We start from the raw sequence: 20,583 nt of genomic DNA on the forward strand, positions 1-20,583 counted from the left end.
TCCGTCATAGGGCTGTTAGGAGTTCAGTTATACGACCTCTCACTTTCAGCTCCTCAACCCAACTGCCAGTCCTTTTCTCAGACCAGAATAGATCAAGGGGAGTCTCTGAAGCTCCCCCTTCTGGCCGGAGATGGTAGTGCAGTCTTGCTATTCTAGTATTTGTATTTGGTGTCAATAACTATTTTTGTGGCAAATACCCCTAGGGGCGCCAGATCAGCATCTCAATCGGATTAAGGCCAGGACTCTGACTAGGCCACTCCAAAGTCTTAATTTTTTTTTTTTAAGCCATGCAGAGGTGGACTTGCTGATGCATTTTGGATCATTGTCCTGCTGCATAACCCAAATGCTCTTCAGCTAGAAATCACAAATAGATGGACGGTGGACGGACATTCTCCTTCAGGATTTTCTGTTTGACAGCAGAATTCATGGTTCCATTTACCAAAGCAAGTCTTCCAGGTCCTGAAGCAGCAGAACAGACCCGGACCATCACACTACCGCCACCATATTTTACTGTTGGCATGATGCTCCTTTTCTGAAATGCTGCGTTACTTCTACACCAGATGTAATGGGACAAACACCTTCCAAAAAGATCAACTTTTGTCTCATCAGTCCACAGAGTATTCTCCCAAAAGTCTTGGGGATCATCATTATGTTTCCTGGCAAAATGGAGATGAGCAGTTCTCTTCTTATTGCTCAGCAGTGGTTTTTATCTTGGGTCTCTGCCATGCAGCCATTATTGCCCAGTCTCTTGCTTATGATGGAGTCATGAACACTGACCTTCACTGAGGCCTGCAGTTCTTTGGATGTTGTTGTGGGGCGTTTTGTGACCTCTTGGATGAGTCGTCGCTGCGCTCTTGGTGTAATTTTGTAGACTGGCCGCTCCTGGGAAGGTTCACCACTGCTCCATGTTTCAGCCATTTGTGGATAATGGCTCTCACTGTGGTTCGCTGGAGTCAAAAAAACTTTTGTGGCTTTATAACCTTTCCCAGACTGACAGATCTTAATTACTTTTTCTCATTTGTTCCAGAATTTCTTTGGATCGCGGCATGATGTCTAGCTTTTGAGGAACTTTTGGTCTACTACACTGTCAGACAGGCCCTATATAAGTGATTTCTTGATTGAGAACAGGAACAGGTGTGGTAGTAATCAGGCCTGGGTGTGGCTAGGGAAGGTGACCTCAGCTTCCCAAAGATGTGATGTTTATGTTTTAAGGGGGAAATGGTGGGTGGTAATTACTTTTCACACAAGACACAGTAGGTTTGGATTTCTTTTTCTCTTAAAGAAGATCTTAGTTTATAAACTGAATTTTGTGATTACTTGTATTATCTTTGTCTAATATTTACATGTTTTTGGTGATGTGAAGCATTTAAAGGAACGTGTCAGTAGGATTGTGCACAGAAACCTACACACAGTGTTAGGTCGGCACCATTATACTGATTACAATGATACCTGGTGATGAAATCCGTCGTTTAATCTTTATTTTCAGTTTTGCGTTCATGATATGCTCATGCTTCGGGGATGGGGGATTCATGTGGTGCTTTAATTAGCTATTCATAATGCAGACTGCTGACAGGCCATTGATCCCTCACTGACCTGCCCCCTAGTCTACATAATGAATATATGTACATACTGAAGAAAAATAAAAAACCCTGAAAATAAAGATTAAAACAACAACAACCACAAGACGGATTTCATCACCAGGTATCAGTGTAATCAGTATAACGGTGCCGACCTGACACTGTCTGTAGTCACTGAGCACAATAATGATCACAGGTATCAGTGTAATCAGTATAACGGCACCGAACTGACACTGTCTGTAGTCACTGAGCACAATCCCGATCACAGGTATCAGTGTAATCAGTATAACGGCATCGACCTGACACTGTCTGTAGTCACTGAGCACAATCCTGATCACAGATATCAGTGTAATCAGTATAACGGCACCGACCTGACACTGTCTGTAGTCACTGAGCACAATCCTGATCACAGGCATCAGTGTAATCAGTATAACGGAGCCGACCTGACACTGTCTGTAGTCACTGAGCACAATCCTGATCACAGGCATCAGTGTACTCAGTATAACTGTGCCGACCTGACACTGTCTGTAGTCACTGAGCACAATCCTGATCACAGGCATCAGTGTACTCAGTATAACTGTGCCGACCTGACACTGTCTGTAGTCACTGAGCACAATCCTGATCACAGGCATCAGTGTACTCAGTATAACTGTGCCGACCTGACACTACCTGTAGTCACTGAGCACAATCCTGCTGACACGATGCCTTTAAGGCCGGGGTCACACTTGCGAATGAAATGCGAGAAACTCACGGTAGTCTCTCGCCTCAATACCCGACACATATACACACACGTTCCTGTGGCAAGCCTGGGCCCGATCACACGCTCACGCTTCCTCGCACACACAAACACGATCCCTCCTGGCAGGTAATTATCTTTTCAGGGCAAACTCTGAGATAATCAGCTCACGCTGAGGAGACGGGGAATGTGCAGCACAAGAAGAGCAGCTCTGGAAGCCGCTCGCCAACCAGAGATGACGGATTGGCGGCTCCATCACACCCGTACGGTGTTGTAGGGTGTAAAGTTTGTGACCCCATGGAGTAAAACCCTCCCTGGAGCAGTGAACCCCGAGTCTGATCTGACATGGAGCCTTCTCTCTTTAGTCACTTCTGGACCATCCACTGTGTGCGGCAGCCATTAGTGACCATCACTAGGATTCAATCGCAGGTGTGAACGTGTCCCAACAGTAAGTGCTGACGCTCAGCCAGATGTCCGCAGTCCATCTATAGTGTAGGGCGCCCCCTCTGCCGTTCTGGTAGTCAGTGTAATCTGTGAAGTTCTCAGCACATTTTGGTTTAGACTGTTCTCCCACGTTCACACAGAATTTCTAGAACGTACCCGATTTAGGTTTCCATCAGAATGACGGAGACTTAAAGAATCGGCCCGAATGCAGGATCTGATATCTATAAGAAGTGATCACTCAGCCCCATCTAACCCGTCCTGCCACGCTTGCTCCTCTGACCCCGCAGCAATATGACCTTACACAGCGGGACAGAGAGCCGGGTCCTAGACAACAACGCTGGATAAACACCAAAACTTACTGACCGTGCAGCAACCAGAGCCGGGACCAGCAAACACCCCTCTAACTGGTCAGCAACCGGCAGAGGCACGAATGAGGGAGATCGGAATGTGGTCATCACGGTACACCCCCTATAACCAGCGCCGTACAGTCCACACGGGGCAACTATCATACCTGTGGGGTCACCTCCACACCAGGGTAACTATTATACCTGTGTGGTCTCCTCCACTCCCGGGTAACTATTATACCTGTGGAGTCACCTCAAGATCTGGGTAACTATAATACCTGTGGGGTCACCTCCACACCCGGATAACTATTATACCTGTGGGGTCTCCTCCACTCCTGGGTAACTATTATTACCTGTGGAGTCACCTCAAGACCTGGGTAACTATTATACCTTAGGGGTCTCCTCCACACCCGGGTAACTATGATACCTGTGGGGTCTCCTCCACACCCGGGTAACTATTAAACCTTAGGGGTCTCCTCCACACCCGGGTAACTATGATACCTGTGGGCTCTCCTCCACACCCGGGTAATTATGATACCTGTGGGGTCAACTCCACACCTGGGTAACTATGATTCCTGTGGGGTCAACTCCACACCTGGGTAACTATGATTCCTGTGGGGTCTCCTCCACACCCGGGTAACTATTATACCTGTGGGGTCTCCTCCGCACACGGGTAACTATGATACCTGTGGGGTCTCCTCCACACCCGGGTAACTATTATACCTTAGGGGTCTCCTCCACACCCGGGTAATTATGATACCTGTGGGGTCACCTCCACACCTGGGTAACTATGATACCTGTGGGGTCACCTCAAGACCTGGGTAACTATTATACCTGTGGGGTCACCTCCACACCTGGGTAACTATGATACCTGTGGGGTCTCCTCCGCACCCGGGTAACTATTATACCTGTGGGGTCTCCTCCGCACACGGGTAACTATGATACCTGTGGGGTCTCCTCCACACCTGGGTAACTATTATACCTGTGTGGTCACCGCCACACCCGGGTAACTATTATACCTGTGGGCTCTCCTCCACACCAGGGTAACTATGATACCTGTGGGGTCACCTCCACACCTGGGTAACTATGATACCTGTGGGGTCTCCTCCGCACACGGGTAACTATGATACCTGTGGGGTCTCCTCCGCACCCGGGTAACTATTATACCTGTGTGGTGATTTCAGGACCTGGGGAACTATGATACCTGTGGGGGCCGGAGCAGGGATGGTCTCCACAAAGCCCTTGCATGGCGTGTGCCGTTTATACGGTGGGGCTGTAGAGGTAATACCTCTGTATTATACATCTGCCGCTTCCTCTCACAGCAGAGGGAGGATATTCGGACCCGACTGATGGAGCGCTCGCTGCATTACACCTTATTAATTTGCTGGCTTTGCATTTCCCTTTGTGTCTTCCGCCATCTTTCTCTTTCGCCACTATAGGGGATGTTTGTGCTGAGCCAAGGGGTCCGTGACGTGGCAGATAATACACCAGCGCTGTCCCCTCCAAGCCGGACTCAGATGCTAATTTTATTCTATAGACGATTATCTAGCACTTCATCACTTCTGACCCGACGGCTCCCCAGAGGGGGTCATTCACTGAATCCCATCCCACCCACTCTGACTGGCAAGTCTCCGCTGTAAGCCGGGCACACTGTGGGTGATGGGGATGACAGATGGGTGACACCCACTCGCTCAGCCCTTCCTTGCAGATCACCCTTTGAGGTGACACAATGCTGAGAGACGGATGGGCTGCAGGGTGATTGGCAGCAGTCACTCCCACCACTCTCTACAGAGCCAAGCACCCGTGCATGGGGATTACTGAGGATGATGGATGGCAGATAAAGCCAAATTGTGACCTCTGACCTCTCCCAGGTGCTCGTACGCCTGAGGGACAAAACCAGGCAAGATGTGCAGCGTCCACGGGGCAGAAGAGCGTTCGATATCGTGTCCGGCCATACACAGGATGTCATCGCCCCGCTAGGAATATACATCTGTGTGTATACTGCAGAGCAGTGTCCGCCCCGGTGTGCACGACTGCCGCCTACGGCGCTACCAGTCACCCACATACGTAATGGTAAGGGACGGACAACGACGGCACGGAGTGGTGAAGGGTTAACAGATAGCGCAGCTCCTGACGTGAACTGGTTAACAAGCACCGGGGATCCGCACACTCCTCATCCCCTGGTACCCATAGGAAATCATTGTGCCAGGAAAAGCCATTAGCATCCTTGTCTGTGTCAATTAGCTTCTAATTATGGCGGTGTAATGCTCAGGAGATAATTAACATGTAAATGACATTAGTGTTTATAGTCAATAATCCCTGGCTGGGGCTTCTGCTGGAAGCCGCGCTACCACCGATCGGCAGAGCGGGCCGGCTTCTGCTGGAGGCCGCGCTACCACCGATCGGCAGAGCGGGCCGGCTTCTGCTGGAGGCCGCGCTACCACCGATCGGCAGAGCGGGCCGGCTTCTGCTAGAGGCCGCGGTACCACCGATCGGCAGAGCAGGCCGGCTTCTGCTAGAGGCCACGGTACCACCGATCGGCAGAGCGGGCCGGCTTCTGCTGGAGGCCGCGCTACCACCGATCGGCAGAGCAGGCCGGCTTCTGCTAGAGGCCGCGGTACCACCGATCGGCAGAGCGGGCCGGCTTCTGCTGGAGGCCGCGCTACCACCGATCGGCAGAGCGGGCCGGCTTCTGCTGGAGGCCGCGCTACCACCGATCGGCAGAGCAGGCCGGCTTCTGCTAGAGGCCGCGGTACCACCGATCGGCAGAGCGGGCCGGCTTCTGCTGGAGGCCACGCTACCACCGATCGGCAGAGCAGGCCGGCTTCTGCTAGAGGCCGCGGTACCACCGATCGGCAGAGCGGGCCGGCTTCCAGAGAAGGCGATTAACGCTCCTGCCCAGCACACGCCTCTGGCAGGACCGAGCACAGCCGCCGTGACTACTACTAGAGAGGTAAAACAAATAAAATACAACAAAGAAGAAAGACAAAAGAGAAATCCGGCAGTGTGGCAAAATGCAGGGATCTGGCGCACAGGTAGGATTTATGCTGCACCCTGTCACGAGGAAAGGGTTAATGGGGTTTAGGGTACGGAGGGTCTCAATGTAGAGAGAATTGACTCAACCCGAGACCACAGCTGGGGAGACATACCGGGATAGCCATGGCACAGCGGGGCTCCCCGAGGCAGCTCTATAGGATAAATATATAGGTTATCGCCATATGCATCCTATTACTCCAGCACATGTGGAGCCTTACAGCCACTCCTGCGCCCCACACGCAGAGCATTAGGACAAGTATCCCCGAGTAGTATCCCCGAGGAGTAACCCAGAGGAGTAAACCCGAGGAGTAAACCCAAAGGAGTAACCCCGAGGAGTAATCCCAGAGGAGTATCCCAGAGGAGTAACCCAGAGGAGTAATCTCAGAGGAGTATCCCAGAGGAGTAACCCAGAGGAGTAACCCAGAGGAGTAAACCCAAAGAGTAACCCCAAAGAGTAACCCCAAAGAGTAACCCAGAGGAGTATCTCCGAGGAGTATCCCCAACATTGTCACGGCACATGTGGAACGTTACTTGTAGGAATAAAACAGCATATGTGCATCATTTCCTAGTGGGATATTCCAGCATATGCAGAAAATTACCTCTCAGCATCCAGCCATATGCCTGGGATTACCCGCAGGAAGATCACACCCTGTGCCATACACACACGTACGGCGCCATATGTGGGGGGCTACCAGGGGGCGCGGAGGACTTTACCTGTGGATATAACATGCCCACGGCAGGAGCAGCCACAGCTCGTTTTATGGGGATGGAAGGACGGGGGTTGGGGAATAGGTAGAGCGCTGGAAGGAGAAAACCGCAGCACAATTCAGGGGGAGAGACAAGAAGGGGGAGATGAGGAGTAAAGGCAGCGGGAAGAAGGCGGCTGTGAAATCACTGCCGAGATGGAGACTTACCAGGAATCTTGGAACGGGACCAAGTGAGCAGAAACATTAGTGGGGTGGAGCGCAGTGCGTGAGGTGAGCGTGGAAGCCTGCCAGGAGCAGTCTATACAGCGCAGGATATGGGGCACATGTAGAATGCACCACCGTCACTAACGAGCTGCTGCATCACACAGCGACCCGCGCGCACCGCGGCCGACAGGAACCCACCGGCGCACTCCAGTAATTGCCTCCAACTGGGAGATAAGACGACGCTGGGAGGAATCCGAGCCATTTACCTGGACCCAGCGCTGCAGATGCAAATGTGGGAAAGCTCTGGGAAGAGACGGCGAGGGAGGGGGCTTCATTTGCCTAATATCAGGTTGGGGAGGCTGGTGAGCCACAAGCAGCTCTTAGAGGAGAAAGCCCCAAGATTGGCAGATAATTATACCTGCTCGCACCGCGGCTGTCAGGGGACCCCCTACACTCAGTCATTACCGGAGCGGGAGGGAAGCGGCGGAGAGAAGCTGGAAGAGGAGGCAGACAGGGAGCAGAGGAAGGGACGGAGGGACAGAGAGCAGAGGAAGGGACGGAGGGACAGAGAGCAGAGGAAGGGACGGAGGGACAGACAGCAGAGGAAGGGACGGAGGGACAGACAGCAGAGGAAGGGATGGAGGGACAGACAGCAGAGGAAGGGACAGACAGCAGAGGAAGGGACAGACAGCAGAGGAAGGGACAGACAGCAGAGGAAGGGACAGACAGCAGAGGAAGGGACGGAGGCGGACAGAGCAGAGGAAGGGACGGAGGGACAGACAGAGCAGAGGAAGGGACGGAGGGACAGACAGCAGAGGAAGGGACAGAGAGAGACAGCAGAGGAAGGGACAGAGACACAGCAGAGGAAGGGACAGAGACAGCAGAGGAAGGGACAGAGACAGCAGAGGAAGGGACAGAGACAGCAGAGGAAGGGACAGAGACAGCAGAGGAAGGGACAGAGACAGCAGAGGAAGGGACAGAGACAGCAGAGGAAGGGACGGAGGTGGACAGACAGCAGAGGAAGAGACGGAGGCGGACAGACAGCAGAGGAAGAGACGGAGGAGGACAGACAGCAGAGGAAGGGACGGAGGCGGACAGACAGCAGAGGAAGGGACGGAGGCGGACAGACAGCAGAGGAAGGGACGGAGGGATAGAGGAAACGCAACAGAAAGCAATGGTATAAACCAGGAGTGAGATGAGTAATGGGGACATACCGTGTAACCAGCGCTGCACCAGAGAGCCGTACCGTGTAACCAGTGCTGCACCAGAGAGCCGTACTGTATCGGGGGAGGGCACACCGTGTAACCAGCGCTGCACCGGGGGAGGGGCACACTGTGTAACCAGCGGTGCACTGGGGGAGCCCACACCGTGTAACCAGTGCTGTACCGGGGGAGCGCACACCGTGTAACCAGCTCTGCAGCGGGGGGGAAGCAGATAGTGGCGATCCGCGGCCGGCTTGTGAGTGTAAATTGAAGTTATGTCATGATGTCTGGAGACTGATGATAAATCATAACGTGAGCGTGCTGCATGATCAGACATCAGCAAGCGTCGGACCATGTGGGCACCATACAAGATGGGAGACGGCGGCGATTCCCCACAACGTGTCAGAGCCTTCTCTCCTCCGTTTTGCACATTCAGGAGGCAGCTCCAGCTGGGGTGTAGCTGAATGGAGGCTCGGTGGCCGGACACCGTTCTGATTTTTGCAACTCCCTTGTCACAGGGTTGGATGTTTGACCGTGTGGTCCCGGCTTTGGGCTACGATCTCCTCCATACACTGCGGCCACGTTCCACCCGCAGACCCAGCACAGATTTCCTCACCGCTATATTAGAAGTGGGGAAATCTGCGTCAGAAGGAAAATGAAGCAAGACGTGAATCACGGTAAAACCACCTCCATTCGCCTGTGATGTAACCTGCTGTGAATTTTACCTGCACTAATCCACAGGTGAAATCTGCATCAAATCTGCCACATGTGAATGCAGGCTTATGATACAACACGTGCCCAGCATAAGCAGAGCGATGGTAATCTATGAGCCGGACTTAGATGTGTTCCCACCTGGCACACAAGGTGTTAACGCTGCGGGCACTCGACATGACAGACAGGGCTCTCCTGATTTCAGCACCTGCATTGATTGCACTGACCCTCCCCTCCTGCAAATCGGCCCTCTCCTCCCGGAAAAACTCCCGCAGAGCGGCTGAGAAATGATCATCACAATTGGAGGATTAACCTCCTCAGAGCTGGAAAAGATTGCGTCTTACCTCGGAAGGAGAGCTGCACGCGGGGGGTCGGAGGGGTGCTGTCCTTCGCCACAGCGTAGTACAAACTCAGCAGGATGCAGGAGAGAAGCCGCGGGTCCAGAGGGGGCATGGCGCAAGGCGGGATCCTGCCAAGAGAAACACAAAAAGATGAGCCCAGGAATAACCAAAGACTCCCCGACTCCTCACGCCATTCACTCATCTACGAGCAATCTAACACGGCCCATCCAAGCCCTCCACTCACAACACATGGGCGCCGCTCTCCGGAGGGCAGATATTTGGGGAGGGTGCGACGGTTCCTACACCTGGGGCAACTACTCAACCAAATCTGTAGGAGGAGCTCAAAATTATGCGACAGGCACCTCTGGGTAACACCTGACCCTGCAAGAAAAAGAGTGAGTATCGAGGAAAGCAAAACATGGCGAGAAGCAGGGGCAGGGCCGCCGCGTTCACATGTCCAGGAACCGGCCGGCAGAAATCAGGGACTTGTGCAGACAGCCCTTTTGTCCGCCTGAAAAAAAAAAAAACTGATTTCAACTGGATCTATTTTTTTTTTTTTAAGCATTGAAGTCTATGAAAAACAGATCCCTTACAAATGGAAGAAAAACGGATTTTTAAATAACGGATTAGTTGGAAATCAGTTTTTTTTCCGGGACAATAAAATTGTGTGTGCAGAACTCACTGATTGCTGCTGGATCTGTTCTGATGGAGGTTTTCTGCACATGTGAACACGGCCTTAACTATCACAGCTCACGGTGTCCGTAACCATCACACATACAGGACAGTAGTGGGGGAGGGGGCTGACAACCTCACACAGGACGTACAAGCTGGTTGTCAGCACACAGCCTGGCAGGCGGTGTTACCCCGTCACTATGAAGGCTGTTCGCTGCGGGGCTGCTCACCATCTTTATTAATAAAGTGGAGAATGATCCTGATGACATTTCCTCCGGGGAAAATGCTTCATAATTGGATAAGTGAACACCTGTTGTCTTCTTCACGTCAGCCTTTCCAATCATCGCTCCACGCTCAATCAGGAACATCGGAGCACACGGTGTGAGGATTTATGAGGGCAAACGCTCAGCGGTGACATGGCCGGGCGTGCCGAAGATATTAGATGGCGGAAATCAGCGCAAAAGTAACCAAGTCATTAAAAGCTTAGAAGCAACACAAGAGCCCTGAGAGGCCCGGCCTGTAAATGCCGGCCGACATGTCGGATCAGCACCCAGGACCCAGCAGAGGTAACCGCTAATAAGGGTGTGTGGAGCAGGAATGCAGATCTCACACCGTGCACCTCCAGGGCATCCAGTCAGGGGCACGGCCGGGGCCAGCACGCCTCCGCCAGACACCCCCAGTAAGGGGCACGGCCGGGGCCAGCACGCCTCCAGTCAGGGGCAGAACCAGGGCCAGCACGCCTCCGCCAGGCACCACCAGTCAGGGGCACAACCGGGGCCAGCACGCCTCCGCCAGGCACCACCAGTCAGGGGCACAACCGGGGCCAGCACGCCTCCGCCAGGCACCACCAGTCAGGGGCACAACCGGGGCCAGCACGCCTCCGCCAGACACCCCCAGTAAGGGGCACGGCCGGGGCCAGCACGCCTCCGCCAGACACCCCCAGACAGGGGCACAACCAGGGCCAGCACACCTCCAGTCAGGGGCAGAACCAGGGCCAGCACGCCTCCGCCAGGCACCACCAGTCGGGGCACAACCGGGGCCAGCACGCCTCCGCCAGGCACCTCCAGTCAGGGGCACAACCGGGGCCAGCACACCTCCGCCAGGCACCACCAGTCAGGGGCACAGCACGCCTCCGCCAGACACCCCCAGTCAGGGGCACAACCGGGCCAGCACGCCTCCGCCAGGCACCTCCAGTCAGGGGCACAACCGGGGCCAGCACACCTCCGCCAGGCACCACCAGTCAGGGGCACAGCACGCCTCCGCCAGGCACCTCCAATCAGGGGCACGGCCGGGGCCAGCACGCCTCCGCCAGACACCCCCAGTCAGGGGCACGGCCGGGGCCAGCACACCTCCGCCAGACACCCCCAGACAGGAGCACAACCAGGGCCAGCACACCTCCAGTCAGGGGCAGAACCAGGGCCAGCACGCCTCCGCCAGGCACCACCAGTCAGGGGAACAACCGGGGCCAGCACGCCTCCGCCAGGCACCTCCAGTCAGGGGCACAACCGGGGCCAGCACACCTCCGCCAGGCACCCCCAAGTCAGGGGCACAACCGGGGCCAGCACGCCTCCGCCAGGCACCTCCAGTCAGGGGCAGAACCGGGGCCAGCACGCCTCCGCCAGGCACCTCCAGTCAGGGGCACAACCGGGGCCAGCACACCTCCGCCAGGCACCACCAGTCAGGGGCACAGCACGCCTCCGCCAGGCACCTCCAGTCAGGGGCACGGCCGGGGCCAGCACGCCTCCGCCAGACACCCCCAGTCAGGGGCACGGCCGGGGCCAGCACACCTCCGCCAGACACCCCCAGACAGGAGCACAACCAGGGCCAGCACACCTCCAGTCAGGGGCAGAACCAGGGCCAGCACGCCTCCGCCAGGCACCACCAGTCAGGGGAACAACCGGGGCCAGCACGCCTCCGCCAGGCACCTCCAGTCAGGGGCACAACCGGGGCCAGCACACCTCCGCCAGGCACCCCCAAGTCAGGGGCACAACCGGGGCCAGCACGCCTCCGCCAGGCACCTCCAGTCAGGGGCAGAACCGGGGCCAGCACACCTCCGCCAGGCACCACCAGTCAGGGGCACAGCACGCCTCCGCCAGGCACCTCCAGTCAGGGGCACGGCCGGGGCCAGCACGCCTCCGCCAGACACCCCCAGACAGGAGCACAACCAGGGCCAGCACACCTCCAGTCAGGGGCACAACCGGGGCCAGCACACCTCCGCCAGGCACCCCCAAGTCAGGGGCACAACCGGGGCCAGCACGCCTCCGCCAGGCACCTCCAGTCAGGGGCAGAACCGGGGCCAGCAAGCCTCCGCCAGGCACCTCCAGTCAGGGGCACAGCACGCCTCCGCCAGGCACCTCCAGTAAGGGCACGGACGGGGCCAGCACACCTCCGCCAGGCACCCCCAGTCAGGGGCACAGCACGCCTCTGCCAGGCACCTCCAGTCAGGGGCACAACCAGGGCCAGCACGCATCCGCCAGGCACCACCAGTCAGGGGCATAACCGGGGCCAGCATGCCTCCGCCAGGGCAGGGAGCGGAACTTTTTTGCCTGGAATACAGAAAATCTCGGCGGACGTGTAACGGCCAGTTCAGACACGCTGACCACATGAAGCCGTTACTAATACGCTCACTCTCTGCCCATGGATTACCACTGTAGCACCGTGATGCCTGCACAGGGCAATGCGCTGCCGATAATGGCGAATATTTCACTCAATTCTTGGGCAGTGGCAGCCGATTTAGACAGATTACTAGGAATGCTCGGTCCTGATGATCATCCAGTGTGAATGCACCCCAAGTTATGCTTCTGCACTCGTCAGACTGTGTCAGTCCTGTCCTGTGAAGTCACATATTCAGCCAATGGCAACATTCGATTAGGTTTATTATATACAAGCCTGACTAATCCCTCAAATCATGCTCCTCCTCCTGTAGATCCCACAGGAATCCGCTAGATCACGATGCATGCAGTAATGCACAGACAATGAGTAGAGGGATAGCACAGAGGTCGCCTGCAATTTTCTTGGATGCAGCTGTGGACGCCGTTCTGGTGGATATTGTACATGAAGAAAGTGAGTCTGTAAAGTCACACGTACAAGTCAGACAATGGAGAGTGCGGGTGATGGAGGGCTGCTCTCCGGCTGACTCGGACCCTTTGTGGAGCGTGACCTCTGTTACTATTGGGGGAAGAGTTCAGGGTCAGTGCCATATTTTTTAGACTTTTATTTTGCTTGTGAGGGGCGACACGCTCAGTCTCCGGCCTCCATTGTCTCTGGGTGGCTCACACTCATCACTGCCACACTAGCAGCGCTTGCTTCCTCCGTGGCCATTAGTCTTGGTTCACACTTTCCTAGGAGTGTGGGAATTTTTGTATTACAGCAATGGGAAATGGACGTACATCTAGATGTAGTGACACGTTGTAGTGCAACCAGGTCGCTGCAGATTGGCTTCTTTATGAATCACATCACAGAGAATTCCTCACATCTGGATACACAATGTCAGCATCTTCCTCCCTGTGTGGCCATGCGGACTATGGAGTGACAGAAGTGCACATGGTCGGCATTTCCGTGTCCCACCAGACCTTCCGCCATTGGCTTCCTCTTGCCTTCTGATCTCCAATACAACGATTCCCCGCTTGGTGTAACACAGTGAAGCCTCATAGCGGGAAGGTTTGCTTAATGCTGCCCGGTATGCTCACACCGTCGCCTTAACCCTGCGGCTGCCGCAAAAGACTAATGTGTTTTCAAAAAAAATAAAAAAGTTACATAAAAGATTTTTACAACTCAGCGGTGTGCTGGGCTCACAAAGGAACATATTCTATTATAGCCGCTGCTTAATTGATATCTTTAAAGAGGTTCTTTATAAAATAGTCAAGAGAAAGAAAGGAGGAGGATGGACGGGAAGCGGCGAGCAGAAAAAAAACGAGAGAAAGATTGCGCCGACACAGTCTGACGCCGCAGGAACGTGACAGACGGACGACGTGACTTGTGATGGGAAACAGGCAAAGGTGCAACCAGGTGACAATCCACACAGGAGATGTCACAGCCACTGGATGTGTGGTCCCTGGGGCCCCGCCGTGTCTGGGCTCAGGAGCCACCTCGTCAAGCTCCTGACTTTCTGTAAGACCAGAAGGTTAGAGACGCCTCACACTGATGGTAGAAGGAACGAGCGGCAACCAAAATCCAGCAAACCTCACAACGATGGCGACCAAAGATGTGCAGCCCCCGATAACTGTGCCTCATAGCGACAGACTGCGCTCATTCACAAGAGGAAGAAGGATGGGAGGAAGCGTGTCCTCCGAGGAGAGGCAGAACTTGTAGGGTTAATCTACAAAACAGATAAAATCATACTTTATGGATAAAGATATATAGAAAGCAGAAAACATGAGAACTCAGAGCCAGTCTTTACAGCTATGACACCATTCACACCTACACAGAATATTCATTGAAAAATAATTAAATGATGAGCGGGGTCAATAAGCATTTAATTGCCATATAGCTGCTCATATGCATAGCCATAAGGAGATGAAACCATGGCATTACACAGTTAGGCGGCATTTTATAGGTTAAATTGGAACAGCATTTGTCTGATATTTAATGTGCTGGTAAAACACTCACAGAATCCCTACACAATACGCACGGCCTGCAAAAGAAAGGCACGGCCTGCAAAACGGCACAGTATAACAGACGATCTGTGAAACAGCACAGCGAAACGGACGGCCTGTGAAAACTGCACGGCGAAACACATGGCCTGCAAAACACAAGGCCTGCGAAAACGGCATGGCCTGCGAAACACGGCCTGCGAAACAGACAGCCTGTGAAAACTGCATGGCGAAATACACGGCCTGCGAAATACAAGGCCTGCGAAAACGGCATGGCGAAACACACGGCACACGAAACACACGGCATGTGAAACAGCACGGCCTGCGAAACGGCACGGCCTGCGAAAACAGCATGGCAAAACACACGGCCTGCGAAACACATGGCATGGCAAAACAGACGGCCTGTGAAAACTGCACGGTGAAACACGGCCTGCGAAAACGGCATGGCGAAACACACGGCACGCGAAACACACGGCACACGAAACACACGGTATGTGAAACGGCACGGCCTGCGAAACGGCACAGCAAAACACACAGCCTGCGAAAACAGCATGGCAAAACACGCGGCCTGTGAACACAGTGGAACTGATAAGATTAATGAACTAAATTCATATCCGTCATTAGTTGACTACATTGGAAACCGTGAAGTAGAATTGGGAAGGTGTGTTGTGAGTGCACTAAATGCATTTCTTCTAATAAACACTAGAAATGTTCTGTACATAAAATCAGGGCGCAGATAATGGATAGGGATGTATTCACACTTAGATTTTTCTCCACTTTAGCACTTCAAATAAAAATCATGTGAGAGCGGCATTCTGCTTGTTGTACAGGCGCACAGCGCACCAACATGACAATTTAGATTCACATTAATATTCATTATGTGGCGTAATATTGTCACTGGAGCATTAATAATTAAAGGAAATCTGGCAGGCGATTCTTGCTGACAAGTTCCCGGAGCAGTGTGGTCTGTGCCTGCGGTCCACGGTCAGGTCTGTACCACTGCAGTCCATCACAGAAGACTATGCCCGGCTGTGATCCGGAGGTCCGGGCAGCATGATCGTCTGGCAGGGTCCCTGTAGCATGGATATGTGCCATGTCTTCCGGGGGCCTGTTCACATTGTGCATATCTTCTCATCATTAATCCTGCTGGTGGATCAGGGTGGACGTCACCACCATCACGACAGATACATGTCCATTAATAGAGGTGTGCGTAGCAGTGAGAGGTTCGTCATATGGGATCATTTATATATAATGAGGCTTTTTAGGATGCGTCTCGTGACAAGACGTTTATCCTTTTTCCCAAGGCATATTTCATTTTTCTTCTCGGCTTTCTGACCAATTTTGGAGACCTCCGGTACAATAACATTTGAGGTTAGTTTATTAGGTGTAGTGTTTTTACACTAGTGGATAGGCCACTTTCTATAGATCTAGGAGTAGAGTCAGACACGCAAAACACATCAGAAAATATAATTTGTTTCCCTATACAGCATACTTTAATGAAGCAGTAAAAGATTGTCCCTTTTTTCACCTGGCCACGGAACAGAAACCTAGTGACCATGGCTTAATGGATCACACGATTACTTCTGTGCCCGGAAACATGGAAAACCTACAAACAAACCGATCCAATAGGGGTCAGCGGGATCAACTATTTTTTTTTTTGCAAATAGAAAAGTAAAGAAAGAATCTTCAACCCTAAGAATATTACAAAGATTGCACAAAGTTTTTACGGCTGAGCAGTAAATATGGAGGACTCTGCACCGGCCACTAGTGTCCAGCACAATTACTGGAGCGTTTCTTCACACAGACGATTTATTCTAAAAAAGATGGTGGGGCAGATTTACTAAGCGTAAAGAAAGTTCTCACCTAAGTCCTCCTGCACAAGACATCTATTAAGCATTTTACAAACTTTTTGAGCCTCACTCTAAAGCGCATGGTTTACGAGGAGCTACACTGCGGCACAAAAGATTAGCTTATTGGACAAGGTACATGCGCCAAATGTATCATCCGCCATGAGCCGCTGCGAAGAATCTGGTGCATCCAGTTCTCAGCTATAAAAATTGAAGACAGTATTAATAGTTTATTATTCAAACCAGGGCTGTGGAGTCTAAGCCAATTTTGGTGAAGTCAGAATAAAATGGACAATACATAATAAATTGGGTCCAGTAGTTCAATGCAATTTGTGGGGAGTGTTTTTTTCATAAGAATTTGGGAACGTTATGAAATATGCTATAAATGTCTGTCCTATTCCTGATCTACGGTCTAGACTTTTAGCTGAGATGAATCTGTGCTGCAGTTTATGTTCATGATAAGTAGTGAAGCTCCTCCTCTACAGATAAGGGGAAAAATAACAAACACACAGGGAAGGAATGCCTGTATTCATCTCAGAACTTCTGGAGTGAACAGGAAAGCAGGATTAAGGAAGGTAAGTACTTCCTAAAGCATATCTAAACTGTCAGTAAGCTGTACATAAATCAATAGTCCAGTACATGTTATCTCTGTATGCTTGATGTTTTAGATTGTTTTTCCTTTTAGCTCATGTTTGGAGAAATTAGAGCCCTGATGACTTCTATACACTATACATAGAATATAAGGGGAAAAACTTTTCTAACATCTCAAGTTCAGAAATACAGTTACAGGATCGATGAGAAAATATTTGTGTGTGTTCTGGAATGTGATTCTGCACAAACATGCTCCCTCCCTCCTTCCTCCCATCTTCATAGAATGTGAAGAAATATGATGTGAAGCATTTAGTGAGCTGTACCCTGAGACAAGCCTGACATTGAAAGTTCATAGTTAAGCTATTTAACATATTTTACAAACTTTATACTTATCATCTGTGCTATTAATTTATGCAACAATTGTTTATTTCTATCCTAAGTTATACAGTGCATGATTCCCTATTCTTGCAAGAATTACAATATACCCTATTTTTGCTTTACAGGACAATCATTTTGAGAGCGAATTTTCACCATTACAAAATGTCCAAGAAGCATCTTATGAAGTCAGCTGTATTTGAGCTTTTCACAGTGACTCAAGATAAAAAACATTGTATGTCAGTGTATAAGGCCAGGTTCATATTACGTCTTTGGCGTCCATTAGACGGACTACGTTACACCGCGGCATAACGTAGTCCGTTAACGCCGCCATTTAGTCCAATGTCGGACGCATCGCTAGCACACGCCCATTGTGGGCGTGCGCTAGCGATGTACCATCACTGAGTGACGGACCCTGGGACGCGGGCTGCAGCGTTTCCGGGTCCGTCACTGCTAGTGCAGCTAGAGCATCTGCTAGTGCAGCTAGAGCATCTGCTCGTGCAGCTAGAGCATCTGCTCGTGCAGCTAGAGCATCTGCTCGTGCAGCTAGAGCATCTGCTCGTGCAGCTAGAGCATCTGCTCGTGCAGCTAGAGCATCTGCTCGTGCAGCTAGAGCATCTGCTCGTGCAGCTAGAGCATCTGCTCGTGCAGCTAGAGCATCTGCTCGTGCAGCTAGAGCATCTGCTCGATCTGCACTAGTGCGACAACATATTGGCACTTGCGTTAACAGCAGCCCGTTAACGCATGTGTTGAACGGGCAGCTGTTAACGCAATGTGAACCTGGCCTAAAGTGACCCACATGAAAAAAATGCTGTGATGCTAAAATCAGTGCTTACTCAGGCAGTGATAAAAATGCTCCTTCCAGAGCTTCCAATCTAAAAAGACATTTACAATGCCACCCAGAAGTTTACAAAGCTGTGATTGAAAAAGATCACAGAAGCACCAAGAAACCAGCACTTCCTGCCATGCAGGAGGAAGAAAAAGCATTATTATTATAATTATTTATTGTTATAGCGCCATTTATTCCATGGCGCTTTACATGTAAGGAGGGGTATACATAATAAAAACAAGTACAATAATCTTGAACAATACAAGTCATAACTGGTCCAGGAGGAGAGAGGACCCTGCCCGCGAGGGCTCACAATCTACAAGGGATGGGTGAGAATACAGTAGGTGAGGGTAGAGCTGGTCATGCAGCGGTTTGGTCAATCGGTGGTTACTGCAAGTTATAGGCTTGTCGGAAGAGGTGGGTCTTCAGGCTCTTTTTGAAGGTTTCGATGGTAGGCGAGAGTCTGATGTGTTGGGGTAGAGGGTTCCAGAGTAGGGGTGATACGCGAGAGAAATCCTGTATACGATTAAGGGAAGAGGAGATAAGAGGGGAGTAGAGAAGGAGGTCTTGTGAGGATCGGAGGTTGCGTGTAGGTAAGTACCGGGAGACGAGGTCACAGATGTATGGAGGAGACAGGTTGTGGATGGCTTTGTACGTCATGGTTAGGGTTTTGTACTGGAGTCTCTGGGCAATGGGGAGCCAGTGAAGGGATTGACAGAGGGGAGAAGCCGGGGAATAGCGGGGGGGGACAGGTGGATTAGTCGGGCAGCAGAGTTTAGAATAGATTGGAGGGGTGCGAGCGTGTTAGAGGGGAGGCCACAGAGCAGGAGGTTACAGTAGTCGAGGCAGGAGATGATGAGGGCATGGACTAAGGTTTTTGCAGATTCTTGGTTGAGGAACAAACGATTCGTGAAATATTTTTGAGTTGAAGTCGGCAGGAAGTGGAAAGGGCATGGATATGTGGTTTGAAGGAGAGATCAGCATCAAGGATTACCCCGAGGCAGCGAGCTTGTGGGACTGGGGAGAGTGGGCAGCCATTTACTGTAATGGATAGGTTCGTTGGGGGGGGGTCACGTGAGATGGGGAAAGATGATGAATTGTGTTTTGTCCATGTTAAGTTTCAGAAATCTAGCGGAGAAGAAGGATGAAATAGTGGACAGACATTGAGGAATTCTGGTTAGTAGGGAGCTGATATCTGGTCCAGAGATGTAGATCTGTGTGTCATCAGCATAGAGATGATACTGAAAGCCATGAGATTCTATGAGCTGTCCCAGGCCAAAAGGTGTAAATGGAGAAGAGCAGGGGCCCTAGGACTGAACCCTGTGGGACACCGACAGATAGGGGGCGAGGTGAGGAGGTGGTGTGTGAGTGGGAGACGCTGAATGTCCGGTCTGTTAGGTATGACGAGATCCAGGATCGGGCCAAGTCTGATGCCAAGGAATGAGAGGGTCTGTAATAATAGGGAATGGTCCACTGTGTCAAAGGCAGCCGACAGGTCCAGGAGGAATCTCAAACCTCAGTTACAAGATATTTTGTAAGTGACAAAGTTACTGTAACAATGACAGCTCTTTGTGGAGAAATGGCCCACAAACTTGCTGTTTCTCTGGAAAGAGAAAGCATTAGAAAATTAGTGATTGAAGCCCTTAACCAAAAGGAAGATCTTAAAAGACTCAAGAGACGCTTTGTTTCTTAAAATGGATGCCTGCACACGTCACAGAGTGAACTATTTTGCCATCAACATTCGATATGTTTGTGACAACAAAAAAAAGATGTTACTAAGGCACAGGCAGTAAAAGATACTAAAAAGCACATCACAGCAGCCAATTTCTCCAGACCTTAGTGGAAAAAGTTCTGCAAGATTATGAACTCAAAAAAGAACAAGTTCTTACTATTGTAACTGATTGTAGCTTCAAACATAGTATAAGTACTATTAAACTCATGAATGAGAATAATAAAGGTGAACAGCAGCTAGAAGAACATTTCACATTCAGTATGTTGGCGATGGAAGGCTACAGTCCTGTTCCCATATCGGAGGAACAGATAGATATTACTACAGAAGAACAGCAAAATGATTATTTACAATTAGATGATCTTGTTGAAGCTGCTTCACACCTCTTTAATATTCATCACATGCGCTGTGTTGTGCACACGCTGCAGCTGGAAATAAGAGATAGTCTGCAAGAGGGACATGCTGGAACTCTGATTAGCAAAGTGAAGAAATTGGCTATTGCTGCCAGAACCCATTTCATCTTGAAGAGACGTGCTGGAAAAGGGGAAATTGTGGATCAAGCCACTCGGTGGGGCAGCACCTATTTAATGATTGAGCGATTGCTTGAGCTGAAACCCTTCCTTGTAGATATGGCCAACCTTCAGAT

At 51.6% G+C, this 20,583-nt stretch overlaps 1 protein-coding gene across 10 annotated transcripts in view; it reads right to left on the bottom strand.

Moving 5' to 3' along the window:
* The window catches only part of SEMA3F (semaphorin 3F), an 82,139-nt gene that overhangs the window by 41,793 nt on the left and 19,763 nt on the right, over positions 1-20,583 (bottom strand). For 9 of the 10 annotated variants that reach the window (XM_077277109.1, XM_077277101.1, XM_077277102.1 and 6 more), the window contains one exon: positions 9,306-9,430. In XM_077277109.1, coding sequence (XP_077133224.1) covers positions 9,306-9,430 — 125 coding nt within the window. Of the gene's footprint in view, positions 1-9,305; positions 9,431-9,546; positions 9,702-20,583 lie in introns of those variants that run through there. The other variant, XM_077277104.1, reaches the window with a different exon arrangement.

The sequence above is a fragment of the Ranitomeya variabilis genome, chromosome 8, assembly GCF_051348905.1.
Source record: "Ranitomeya variabilis isolate aRanVar5 chromosome 8, aRanVar5.hap1, whole genome shotgun sequence".
NCBI classification, from domain to species: Eukaryota; Metazoa; Chordata; class Amphibia; order Anura; family Dendrobatidae; genus Ranitomeya; species Ranitomeya variabilis.